This window comes from Rhododendron vialii, chromosome 10a, assembly GCF_030253575.1.
Source record: "Rhododendron vialii isolate Sample 1 chromosome 10a, ASM3025357v1".
Lineage (NCBI taxonomy): Eukaryota > Viridiplantae > Streptophyta > Magnoliopsida > Ericales > Ericaceae > Rhododendron > Rhododendron vialii.
In genome coordinates, this window is record NC_080566.1 from 37,230,669 (window position 1) to 37,242,280 (window position 11,612).

An 11,612-nucleotide genomic window follows, 5' to 3' on the forward strand; every position below is an offset into this window, starting at 1 on the left:
GTTGAACTCCTTCATCCTATCAGTTCTTTGATCCTCGTCTTACACGATTATTTGAAGTGACAAACGACAGAGTTCGGTCTGGTTGCATGCGACAATAACCAAAGGGCTTGCTCTCAAGAGGTGGCAAGATTGAGACCAAACGTTTCAAACTTTGGGGTCACTGGAGGACCGGTTGTTAACTTTAGGAGCTCGCAATTAGTCGAAGTCTGCGTAATCTGGCATGTACGCTTAGTTGTCAAAAACATGGAGCATTTGAAGTGACAAAAACATACAAGAGAATTGGCTGATGGAAACTTAAATTGGTGCCTCATGAGAAAGGAGAGCGATTTTGTTCAAATGTAGCAATTGGAGTCACATGGAGCAACCCACTTTGTGTCTTCTACACTCTACTCTGCATCGATGATTAAAATCGTTTATCTTGAACGATTTGTTTCTATGTTATTGTTGTGAAAAATTGAGTTCATTTAAGTACTAGTAAAATATTTGTATCAGACTAAAATTTTCTCTTAACGAGAATAATAAATTCTTTACACCGCCGGTGTAAACATTTATTTCCTCCAAATCAATTACATTGCGCCGCGTTGTAAAACAGTGGTCCCAACTCCCAATCAATAAAACATGGCGACGTAGCGCAATATAATAGTACAATTTCCCTTGACCATATGTTTATGTTTCACTGGAGGCCGGGTCCCTGTGGTGCTTGAAAAGCGCTGCTAACAGCAGCCCCTCGACAGGTCGTTGTTTGGGGCCAAGTTAGACATGCCTTTGCTCCTCTCTCTCTCTCTCTCTCTCTCTCTCTCTCTCTCTCTCCAATGCGCAGATTTAGTAAAAGAGAAAAGAATTTCCCATGATTGAGAAAATACAATGACTGCTCGGAGGAAGTGGAGGACAAGTAAGCTCTCGTAGTCTTGCTCTTTATCAGGAATTTAAGGTTCCTTCCTCACTGAATTTGCTCTTTATTAAAGAATGCTGATTTTGCCACTTTTTTTTTTTTAATGTCACTCCACTGCAAGTGTATTTTTGGTGCAAATATATACTTACAGGGGAGTGGCGTTAACAAAAATATGGAGTGGCAAAATCATTTCTCTTATTAAATGAGCATGATTTTTCTTCTCTCACCGGATATCCTAATGTAAATTCGTATGGCCTGAGGTGTTTTCGTGGGTGTATGATTGTCACCTATTCTGGGGTTGTGAACTTGTGTTAGAAAGTTAGATTTGCTTGCGTTATTTCTCAGTTTGATTTCGTTGTGTTATCTCTCGGTTAGATTTGTGACCCCTTCTTGAGAACTAAGGTGACTCAGTTCTGGCACACAAACATACCTTGAAATTAGATAATTTATGGAGTATATACCTTGAGGCAAACTATGGCCTTGTTCGGTTGAGGATTTGGATTTTGGCCTTTATTATTATTCTACTCCAAAATTCACTCATTATCCATATCTCAAATTATTACTTTTATATTTATCTCTATCCCTCTCCAATCATTACCCCTATCTCCCCACCCTAATCATTACAAAATCAAATTCAAAATCCTCAAAACAAACAACAAGCCTGTGACTTGTTCTTAGCTTCAAGGTTCGCTGCCAACGGATTGTTTTCGCACCGAACTGGTTGGGTAGTGGGGTGCTTCAGGAAATTTCCGAGGTGGTGCTTATCCTCCGTATTTGACGAGTACGAGTGGTTTGCGACGGCCAATCTGTAGGATTTCGGATCAGAGTTGTTAGATATTTCTAGCTCCGAGCATCCGCCAATGTTGTTTTCATAGTAATATTGGAAGAGGTAAACTGTGGATCAAAGTAGCATCCAAAAGGTGATTGCTTCGTCAATCATTACTTGGAAAAACATTTTTGTTCATGCTTTGGATTGGATGAATTGGAAAAGAATACTGATTTTATGGAATGCATTTCAACACCAAAGATGAATTGGTAGGTAACAGTAGTAACAGGCCCCACTAACGATTTTAAATTGTTGTTTGCAGGAACTTGAAGGCAAAGCCAAACATGTCAGCCAGCCTTGGGTTCGGGCGGGCAGGCAACGTTGAAGCTTCTGAAGAGGAACAAGATGACGAGGATGTAGTAGATATCTTAAGTGAAAGCTTCTTTGCTGCTTAATTTGTCTCTGACTGACTTATTATGTAATCCTCAAGGAGCCGCTGCTAGCTTACAGAGTTAACCTTTAAGGACTTTTGTTTTTGGGTAAACTATAGTTAATCCCCTCTAATTAAGCCTCGCGTGCACTTTGCTCCCTCTAACTTTTTTTTTTGGCACTCAACCCCCTCTAACTAACTGAAATTCAAACGGTTATAACTTCAAACGGTCATAACTTCTTTGTCCGAAATCGAAAACATGCAAATTATATATCGATTTCGAGGTCTTGAAGTCAGCTTTATAATGACACCAAAATCACATCACGATTCAAAGCACGCAGAAAGTTTTGATCAATACGGTCTTTCTGTCTACCAGCCCTTACTCTTTTGATCATAACTTTCTGTGTTCTTTGAATAGTGATGTGATTTTGGTGTCATTAGAAAGTTGACTTCAAGACCTCGAAATCGATATATAATTTGCATGTTTTCGATTTTGGACGAAAAAGTTATGACCGTTTGAAATTATGACCGTTTGAATTTTAGTTAGTTAGAGGGGGTTGAGTGCCAAAAAAAAAGTTAGAGGGGGCAAAGTGCACGTGAGGCTTAGTTAGAGGGGGTTAACTGTAGTTTACCCTTTGTTTTTTATGTTCTTCTTTTAATTATGTTAAGATTGTAAAGGTGTCTAGACTTGTGGATAAGCAGCTTATAATATAGCTCGGGCTGCTCTAACTCGTGGATGTAATTAGTTTGGTGTTTAATGCTATGATCTTGTTCGTCTAAAAAAAAAAAAATTTCCTACGACTTAATGTGTGGACTTTAGAATCGTCAACTTCATATGTACATAAATGTAGATTATCAGATATCGATCTACCCACCGGAACAACAAGCCTCGAGGAGGAGAGAGTTTTAATTGTGCGGGTAGATGGGAATACCAAACTATGTTTAACTTTTAAATGGTATGCACAAAAATAATCCACTATGGTCCTGTAAAATGATGCTGGTATGTACAAACTATGCTTAACTTTAGTGTTTTTCATTCCATGACTACAAAATCGGTTTCTTTTTCAGAATTACTATATCAACAATTCTGGTTCTCATTTGTGTTGGTATAAAAATCATAACTACCGATTATTATTTTCCATCCGTATCTTAACCCAAAACTTACATTCATAGCGATGTCCATGCATACCAAATTAATACATTGCCTAAACATATCATCATTACCATTTGGTCATACCTCCTCACAAACATTCATGATTAATTCAACCTCCAAATTTTACACTTACAAGCTCTATAAATTATCCGAGAGAAAATCAAATCAATGGACACGATTATTTCGTTCAGAGCACGTAGCCTTTATCCTAGTACGTTATGTAGAAATACATTATCGTAGTACACCCATATGAAGCAGAAGAGGACTCAGATCCCCTGTCCTATAACCCCTCTATCCCACCCTCCTACATTTGTCACGTTTCCCCTCCTTCATTTCTGGCATACTGGTTTCCCACCAAAACAGGGCGTTTGATGTCCCTCTCTACAACATCGAAGAGTTGAAGAATTCTCCTACACCGAAGAGGAGAAGAATTCTCCAACACCGTTTTGTGATCACTGCAACATTAGCGGTGAGTTTCTTTGTTGATTTTGTGAAAGATTCAATACATTAGTGGTGAGTTTCTTTGTTGATTTTGTAAAAGATTCAATTTGAGACTTTATCTGAAATTTTTTCAGATAAAGGAGATGTTTTGTCTAGACTTGTGAATTTTTCAAAAATTATTAGGAACTAGTGTTTTCAAATCGGGATACGTATTGTGTATCTTTTTTTCATTTGTATAGATTTTATCGGGATACGTATTGCTTATCTTAAGATACATTTGTTAGAAGAATAAGAGTTTCTATTGTTTAGTTGGACAAGATTAGTTGGCCAAGATTTTTGGAAAAGGGATAATACTGGAGACAAGATAGTTCAGAGTGGGGGCGCTACTGTCCCCTTGGGGCAGCAGCTTGCAGCTGTGCCCAAATTTCTGGGCCCACTCCGGTCTCGCTCCGATGATCGGAAGCGTTCACTTCGTAGAGCTTTTCGAGTAGAATAGTTATGCAAAAAATCAGCTTAATTGGATATCATTAAGTGTCTGATTGGAACCCATATAACTCTCGGTCCATGAGTTACAATGGATTTGATCTAGTGTTTCGGATCCATTTTTTTCAAGATAAAAAGGTTCCAATCCGGCAATGATATCCAATTAGGCTATTTTTTGCATAGTTATTCTACTCAACGAGCTCTACAAAGTGAACGCTTCCGATCGTCGGAGCGAGACCGGAGTAGGCCCAGAATTCGGGCACAGCCGCAAGCTGCTGTCCCCGCTGTCCCTAAGGGGACAGCAGCGCCCCCGCGTCCAAGATAGTTGGACAAGATTTTTGGAAGATGGAGAATAAAGACAAGAGTGGGGAACGAGAGTATTTATATTACACTTGAACTCAAACTTTTATTTTGGTTTGATATTTTTGTATAAGATAAAACTTTGAGATAATTCTAGAATTACATATATGACTAATTCTCACAAAAAACTCTAGATATTTCATAAGGAAATTCTAGAACTTTTAGAACTAGATATTTTAGAATTAAAGTAGTTTTTCAATAATATCTTCCCACGCGGATCAAAAAAAAATACTCCGTAATAATAATATCTTCCCACCAAGGGACCCAATTGGAAAAATTAGGCCGAAAGTGGACAGACATGAAATCGGCTTCATGGGCCTTTATTCGGGGAATTCTTGGCCGGTCTCATATTTTGTTTGGGGTTCCGTGCGGACCTTTTTTTTAGAGCTATTTCGTCTAGCCCCTTTTTAAAGATTGTTTTACTATTTTACCCTTTTATAGAATTTATATTTTGCCCTTTTGCGGAATTTTGGGGGGCTTGATCCACCACTTTGATAGTTTATCATTTTTCTTTCTAATTATGTGTTTAAGTCTCATAAATAAAAGGTTAAGAAATATTTTCATGTTTATTTGTTTCTTAATGTAGTTTAAAAATCATATATCATTGTTAGTGAAGAAATTAATTACTACAGCATTATAAATAGGAGTTGATAAAAATTACTAGTTAGTTTAAGCTAATTGAAAATGGTGGAAATTGTGGTGCTCGCAAAATGACATTGCATTGGTGGAGCAACACTGTCACTTTTTGGCAAAATGACACTGTACACTACCAAAAAGTGACTTCGGCAAATGGCATGAATGGGCACACATGCTCTAATTAACCAACCAAAAAAATGCTTCCCATTATGAATTGAGTGCCAATCTTTGAACTTGAGTGTGTGGCCCGTTGATTTGTTACACTCCCTCGCTTTTATAATCGCTTTTAGTTTAGAGTATAAAAGTTTTTCCTCGTCAAAAAATAAAAAAGAAACAACAATTCAAAAAATGCTTTTGCTTCTGGGTGTTTGGGAAACAATTATTTTTAGATTATAGATTGTGCATCATATATCATAAATCTATGAATGATAACAAGACTATGTAGAAGTATTTGGATGTTATGGGCAGAATAAAATTTGCAAAAAAAAATTGTGAGTGAAAGTATAACTAAAGTCCAAAAAACTCATTTAGATGTGATTTTTGAATCCCGTCGGTATTATTTCTGATAATGCCTTTTTGCAGAATTCATTCTATAACCAGCTCCCAAATCGTTAAAAATCCAAATCTGAAAACATAGATTGCAAAATAGAATAATGGGACGACCAAACAAGTCCTCCTTTTGGTTGGAAAGAGCACCATCAAAAGTCAAAACAACTAGTACTATAGTAGAACACCTCAGACTTGAGGAGTACAAATATCACCAGGCCAGGGCTCATCCTCAATCAATCTTCTGAAGTCAAGGAGGCAAGAAGGCTCAACAGTCAACACATACGTTCTCTACTACATTGACAAAATTCACTAAATTTTGACACAAAATTCAAGATCATACTTTAGATGTTTCCGTTTCGGACCCGGGGATGATTTTGTAGTGCAGGGACGCACTATGGGATTGTAGTGCGGTACTCCAACCGTTCAAAAGTATTTCTAATAGTTAAACTTTTTTTAAAAGACTCTTCCCGAAAAGAAACTACTCTTACCTAGAAGAATTTTAGTGCACCCCTGCACTACAATATCCCCTCATCCGTTTTGAGATACTCTTACCTTGAAGAGTTTTAGTGCACCCCTGCACCACTATATTGCCTGATCCGTTTTGAGATATGTACAACCCAAGTTACTTCCTCCGTCCCGGTTTGTTTGTCCACTTTTTGACTTTTTGAGAGCGTTTGATCTCTCAAAGAATTGGCTATAATTTTCAATTTGTAATGTTTTTAATATGCAATATGGATCTTGTTTGATAGATTTCAATTAGTTTTATTATACAAAATCTTCAAAATTAGAAAAAACATTATAAAATATAAGATATAAGTATATTTTTGAAAAACACGTATTTCGACAATTGGACAAATTGGGACGGAGAGAGTATTTATTTGTGGAAAGAAAAACAACAGATGCTAACGATTTATGGTCTAACCAATAAAATTCCTCCCAGGACCTCACTCCATGTTTTCGGACATAAGAATTTATAAAGAACCATTTAAATCTTTCCCAAACCAAGGGGTTAGCTCAAGTGGTAGAAAGAGCGGTGACAAGCCAATGCAAGCACAAGTCTTTAGTTCGACTACCGCAAAAGCATATTCTTTCGGGCCGTATGCGATAGTTTTCTCTTTTGAATTCTTTATATTCAGCGTAAATGAGCTACCTTTGACCTGAGTGGGAAGTATCGACACCGCTTCCTCTAAACCAAAAAAATAGAAAACTTTTCCAGAACATTGCAGGTAAGGTGTCAATGTTACAAACCCTAACTCTTACATAAAATAAAAACTACGAACACGAAAATTGAAGGAAATTTGCTCTCAACTTACATAACCACACCAAACACAGCAAGAAAAGATCAAGATTAACGAAGATAATAAGAAAACATCACAAATGATGGCCACCATATTGCAATTTCTATTACTAGCACAACTCCAAAGATTAGCATATCACCAACATTACCCAGCAATTTCTCTCCTCATGTTGACACAAAACCTATCACTACTAATAAGATCCAAAAATACCAATTAAACCCAACCCACTAAAATCAATTCAAAAGCATATCCGACATGCGGATTCTTAAAAAACCAATGATAATGTCAGTAAGACTGCACCTCAAAGGCTAAGACAACTTGAGTAATTAGAAGTACGTATAATATACAATGTGAAGAAGTAATTAGAGAGGGATAAAGATTCAAGAAACCTTCATTATCCATGTAAAGGATGGCAAATCAAATATTTATAGTCGATACCGAAGGTCAATCCGTCTATGTCATAATGGGTGAATGAATTGAATGTACTGCTGATGGCATGTGTCAAACTTACTTCAATGAAGTTTTGTCAGGTTAGCCTAATTTCCCTTCTCATTCTGCATTGGATTCTAATTACAATGAGAAAGGTCCACCAAAAGCGTTAACGACATCACAATGAATGTATTTAGACATGCACCTCATATCAGGACTAGAAGACGCACAAAAGTTTTTCCAGGAGGAATACAATCCAAATTTGTCAAAATTTTGGTTGATAATGTCGGAAATCTACTAACATCAACAAAGTACAATACAATATAATATACAAGTTGCATATGTTCGCTAGCTTTGCTGCCAAACAAAGAGGCAGGAAACATACTAAGACATGATGCAAAGGTGAGGGCAATTCAACAGTTAAATATACATTCAAGTGAGTTCAAATTTATTACATAGCCACAGACAAACAGAAAAGAAAATCAAAAAACCCAAAAAAGAACCATATGCATGGGAAAAAAGCATAAATGAATCCTACCTCGGCTAACAACTTCTATCTTGTAGCCGCATATCATGGCAGTAGGATAGGAACATCACGACTGCACGACTTTGTTTTGTTTGACACACGCCGGTGCTTTGAAAGCTTGACACTTCCACATTGATGATGTCTCAATTGGCATCAAGGGCTTATTATTCGAAGTAGGTTTGCCAGTGTTGTCTTCAGTAGAGGGAGAGCTCTCAGATTTCAGCTCTTCCTTCGGACTACCCCGATCCCTAAAGGTACAAATGCTTAATGGCAATTTTTTCTGCTTAAGTCTTCCCCTCTTTCTACATATATCATCTGGTGATTCCAACATCTTTTCTTTTGACTGGCTTGTTTCTGCTTCCCCATTTCCCATCTTTAACCTATCTGTCTTAAAGAATTTTGATATCTTGTCATCTACTCTAACAGTGTATCCCTCCTTGATGGTTACCCCATTCCCGTTGCTTTTTGAAGTGGCGTTTCTGTCCCAAACTACACCTCCATTTGAATCCCTAATTTTGTCCGAATCACACAAGCCCTTCAGTCTCTTATGTTTGTTATTCTTCGATTCAGAAGTTGGAGAACTCTTGGAAATTCTTGGGGAACTATTGATGACTCTATGCAAATTACGGGCTAACTCTTCATCCGCCTTGCAATTCTGAACACGACGGTGATTATTGTACAACATCTTAACAGGAACTTGCTTCTTCATCTTATTCTTCTTCAAGTATCTTTCATTACTAGTTGCCGCCTCAGAAACTGTTGCAACCAGTTCCAAAGCACTCTTTGCAGCAGCAATTGCCTTTGCTGCTATTGCAGCTTTCTCGTCAGCCACAACCCTTGCAGCTTTTGCCACCTTAGCTGTGGCAACAACCGCTAATCTTGACGACTCCACAATCTCATCATGTGAAAAATTAGGGTTACTCAAATGAGATCTCATCAATCTACTAAGATGGGAGTTTAATTCAGTCGAGTTACTAGAAGTCGGCAGCTGGTGGGAGTTGACATCGGAATTCTGTTTCTTCAGTCCGGCAAGAAGCCGTTTTCGAGGAGGCAAAAGGACATCGGAATCCAAGTGGTTAATATCACACAAATTAGCTTCCATCGTTCTCTACATCTGTGCACCAATTTGATCCACTTTGCTCACTAAAAACCAAAAATTCACAGCGTTAGTATGAGAATCTTAACCCTACCAACCAATAAATCTGAAATCGCAATGAATTTAAGAAACCCATTTGGCCATTTCAGATTCACGTACTTCACCCAACAACCATCAATTTTTTCAATCTAGCCAAACTGAAATTCAAATTAACTCGTTGAAATCCAATCCAAAACAGAGCATAAATAAACACGACATAACGTTTAAATTCGCGTGCAAAGCTGTGTACTCGTGTCCACTGATGTGATTCAATTAGATTACACTCACCAAATAGAACAAGAGGAAAATAACCAAAATCCACAGATTTAGTATGAATTCTTAACTACCAACCAACAAATCTGAATTCGTGGTGAATTCCAAAACCTAAGTCAGATTTTTCATACTTCATACCAAAACCAACAACAATTCAATCACCTCCTCATTCCAATTCAAAATTCAGAGCTTTACTTCGATATTCGTAACTATACCCACCAACAAATCTGAAATTCATCATTATTATTCAAAACCCATTTCTGATGTCGTATACTTCACCCAAAACCAACAGCAATTCAATCAAATTCCCAAATCAGATTCAAATTAACTTGCTGCAATCCAATACCGAAGCATAACATGTTCAGACATAACCTAACTCAAACGTGCTCATGCAAAGCTGCTAAATTCCTAACCTTATAACATCCAAAACAAGGAATTCTACAACAGCAAACCATAATCTACAAAGTAAGTACCTTGATTCAATAGAATTAATACGATTCTAAATTGGGTTCCTTTTAAAAATTCAAATCTAGATATTCGGATGAGAAAGAAACCCATCAAGAGTGGAGGTAATGAGGGGAAGTGCAATACCTGATCTTGTCATCTGGGTTTGGTTTGGAGAGAGAGGAGGAGAGAGAGTACGGCGAGTTGAAATTAGGGTTTCAAAGAGAGAAGAGAAGAGAAGAGAAGAGAAGAGAGAGAGAGAGAGAGGTGGGAGAAAATGGTGAGTTAAATTTCAGCTTGAGATGAAAATGTGAAGATCATTTTGTTATGTTATGACAGAAAGGATTTCGATTGGTTCTAGTTCTAGAAACCCAAAACGCAAATCTCGTAAAAAATGCGAACTTGATTTTATTGATAGTTTGACCTCAATCTTCTTCTAATTCACGTTCATGCCATTTGGGGTGGCCAAATGCCCAAATCCTCTCATCCACAAAATGGAAGAGAACAAGAAAAAAGGAATAAAAACTATTTTTTGTTTTTTTTGTTACGATTCAAAAAAAGAAAAGAAAAGAGGAATAAAGTAATTTGATTTAACATATGGCCCTTCGTCATATAATGCGCATGTGTGACCGCAAGCGGAAGCGGGAGCGTCAACGTGAAAGTATCCGTCCGAAAAATTCCCAAAACTTCTGAAATTCACGAGTAGGAATGATGCGGAAGCATAGAACAAGAATGAAGATCCAGATCAAAGAGTCCTATAAAAATGATGTAACTTAGAGATGTTTGAAGGAAATGATTTTGTCATTCTCTTTTTTATAAACGTCACTTCCTTGCAAGTGTATTTTGGGTTGGTACCAAAAATACACTTGCAGGGAAATGACGTTAACAAAAAATGGAGTAACAAAATTAGTAGCCATGTTTGAATTGTGTTTTTTGCAAATTTGACAGGGAAAAAAAAAGAAGGAAAAAGTGTTTTTTGGTAAGTAGTCGTATTTAGTAATTCAAATGAAACTGACATGGCAGTGCTTAACATAAAAATTATTGCTCGATAAACGAGGATGGAAAAAGCATTATGCCCACTTGTACCTAGGTGGTGCTGTGGTGACGGCCTGTCTTCCCGGACAGTAGCTATGACTCAAACCGGACATTCCACAGCGGGTAAGGAGCCCCTATGGTCACGCCCAAAGGGGGTTGCTACGCTGGTTGCCCCCTCCCACCCTTTTTTCTGATAAAAAAAAAAAAAAAAAACGAGGATGGAAAAAAAAAAAAAAGGATCTTTGTGCTTATTATTATTATTTTTTATCATTATCTTTGTGCTTATTTATTGTGCATGAATTTTTGTTATAATGAATATCTTAAGAATTACATAACATTTAACTTTTGAGAAAATCTAACACTACTGATTAATATAATTTGCAAGGAATGATCCGTTAATCACAATAACATATATTATGGGTTTTAAACTCAAAACCTCGATAGCTAAAATTGTTGTTGGATAATGACTTTTGCAATCCACTTTCTTACAAATTCATTCTAAGACTTTTTTGGGTAACTATTCATTCTAAAATTGATCATTTAGTAGTTAAATTTACACACAATACTGGTACTACAAGGCAAATTTTGGAGTATATTTATAAAAAATTAGAGTGCAAAAACCAAATTTCAATATTTTATTGTTCACTTAATTCCATAAGATTGCATGAGCATTGACAATATCAATTTTGATATAGGAAACTACTTATAACAAAACTATTGTATCTACCATCTGATAGTTGAATTGACACACACACACACACA

The 11,612-nt window shown here is 36.9% G+C and overlaps 1 protein-coding gene across 2 annotated transcripts; it reads right to left on the bottom strand.

Moving 5' to 3' along the window:
• Positions 1–7,840: 7,840 nt before the first annotated feature.
• On the bottom strand, positions 7,841–10,197 carry LOC131304110 (uncharacterized). Of its 2 annotated transcripts, XM_058331215.1 has the most exons (3): positions 10,069–10,086; positions 9,963–10,037; positions 7,841–9,106 (listed from the first exon to the last, which is right to left on the bottom strand). In XM_058331215.1, the coding sequence occupies exon 3, from the start codon at positions 9,063–9,065 to the stop codon at positions 8,031–8,033; it is 1,035 nt and encodes a 344-aa protein (XP_058187198.1). In that variant the 5' UTR covers positions 9,066–9,106; positions 9,963–10,037; positions 10,069–10,086; the 3' UTR covers positions 7,841–8,030. The 2 variants fall into 2 exon arrangements, with proteins under 2 accessions (XP_058187198.1, XP_058187197.1); XM_058331214.1 differs by having other exon boundaries at positions 9,963–10,197.
• Between the last annotated feature and the right edge of the window lie 1,415 nt (positions 10,198–11,612).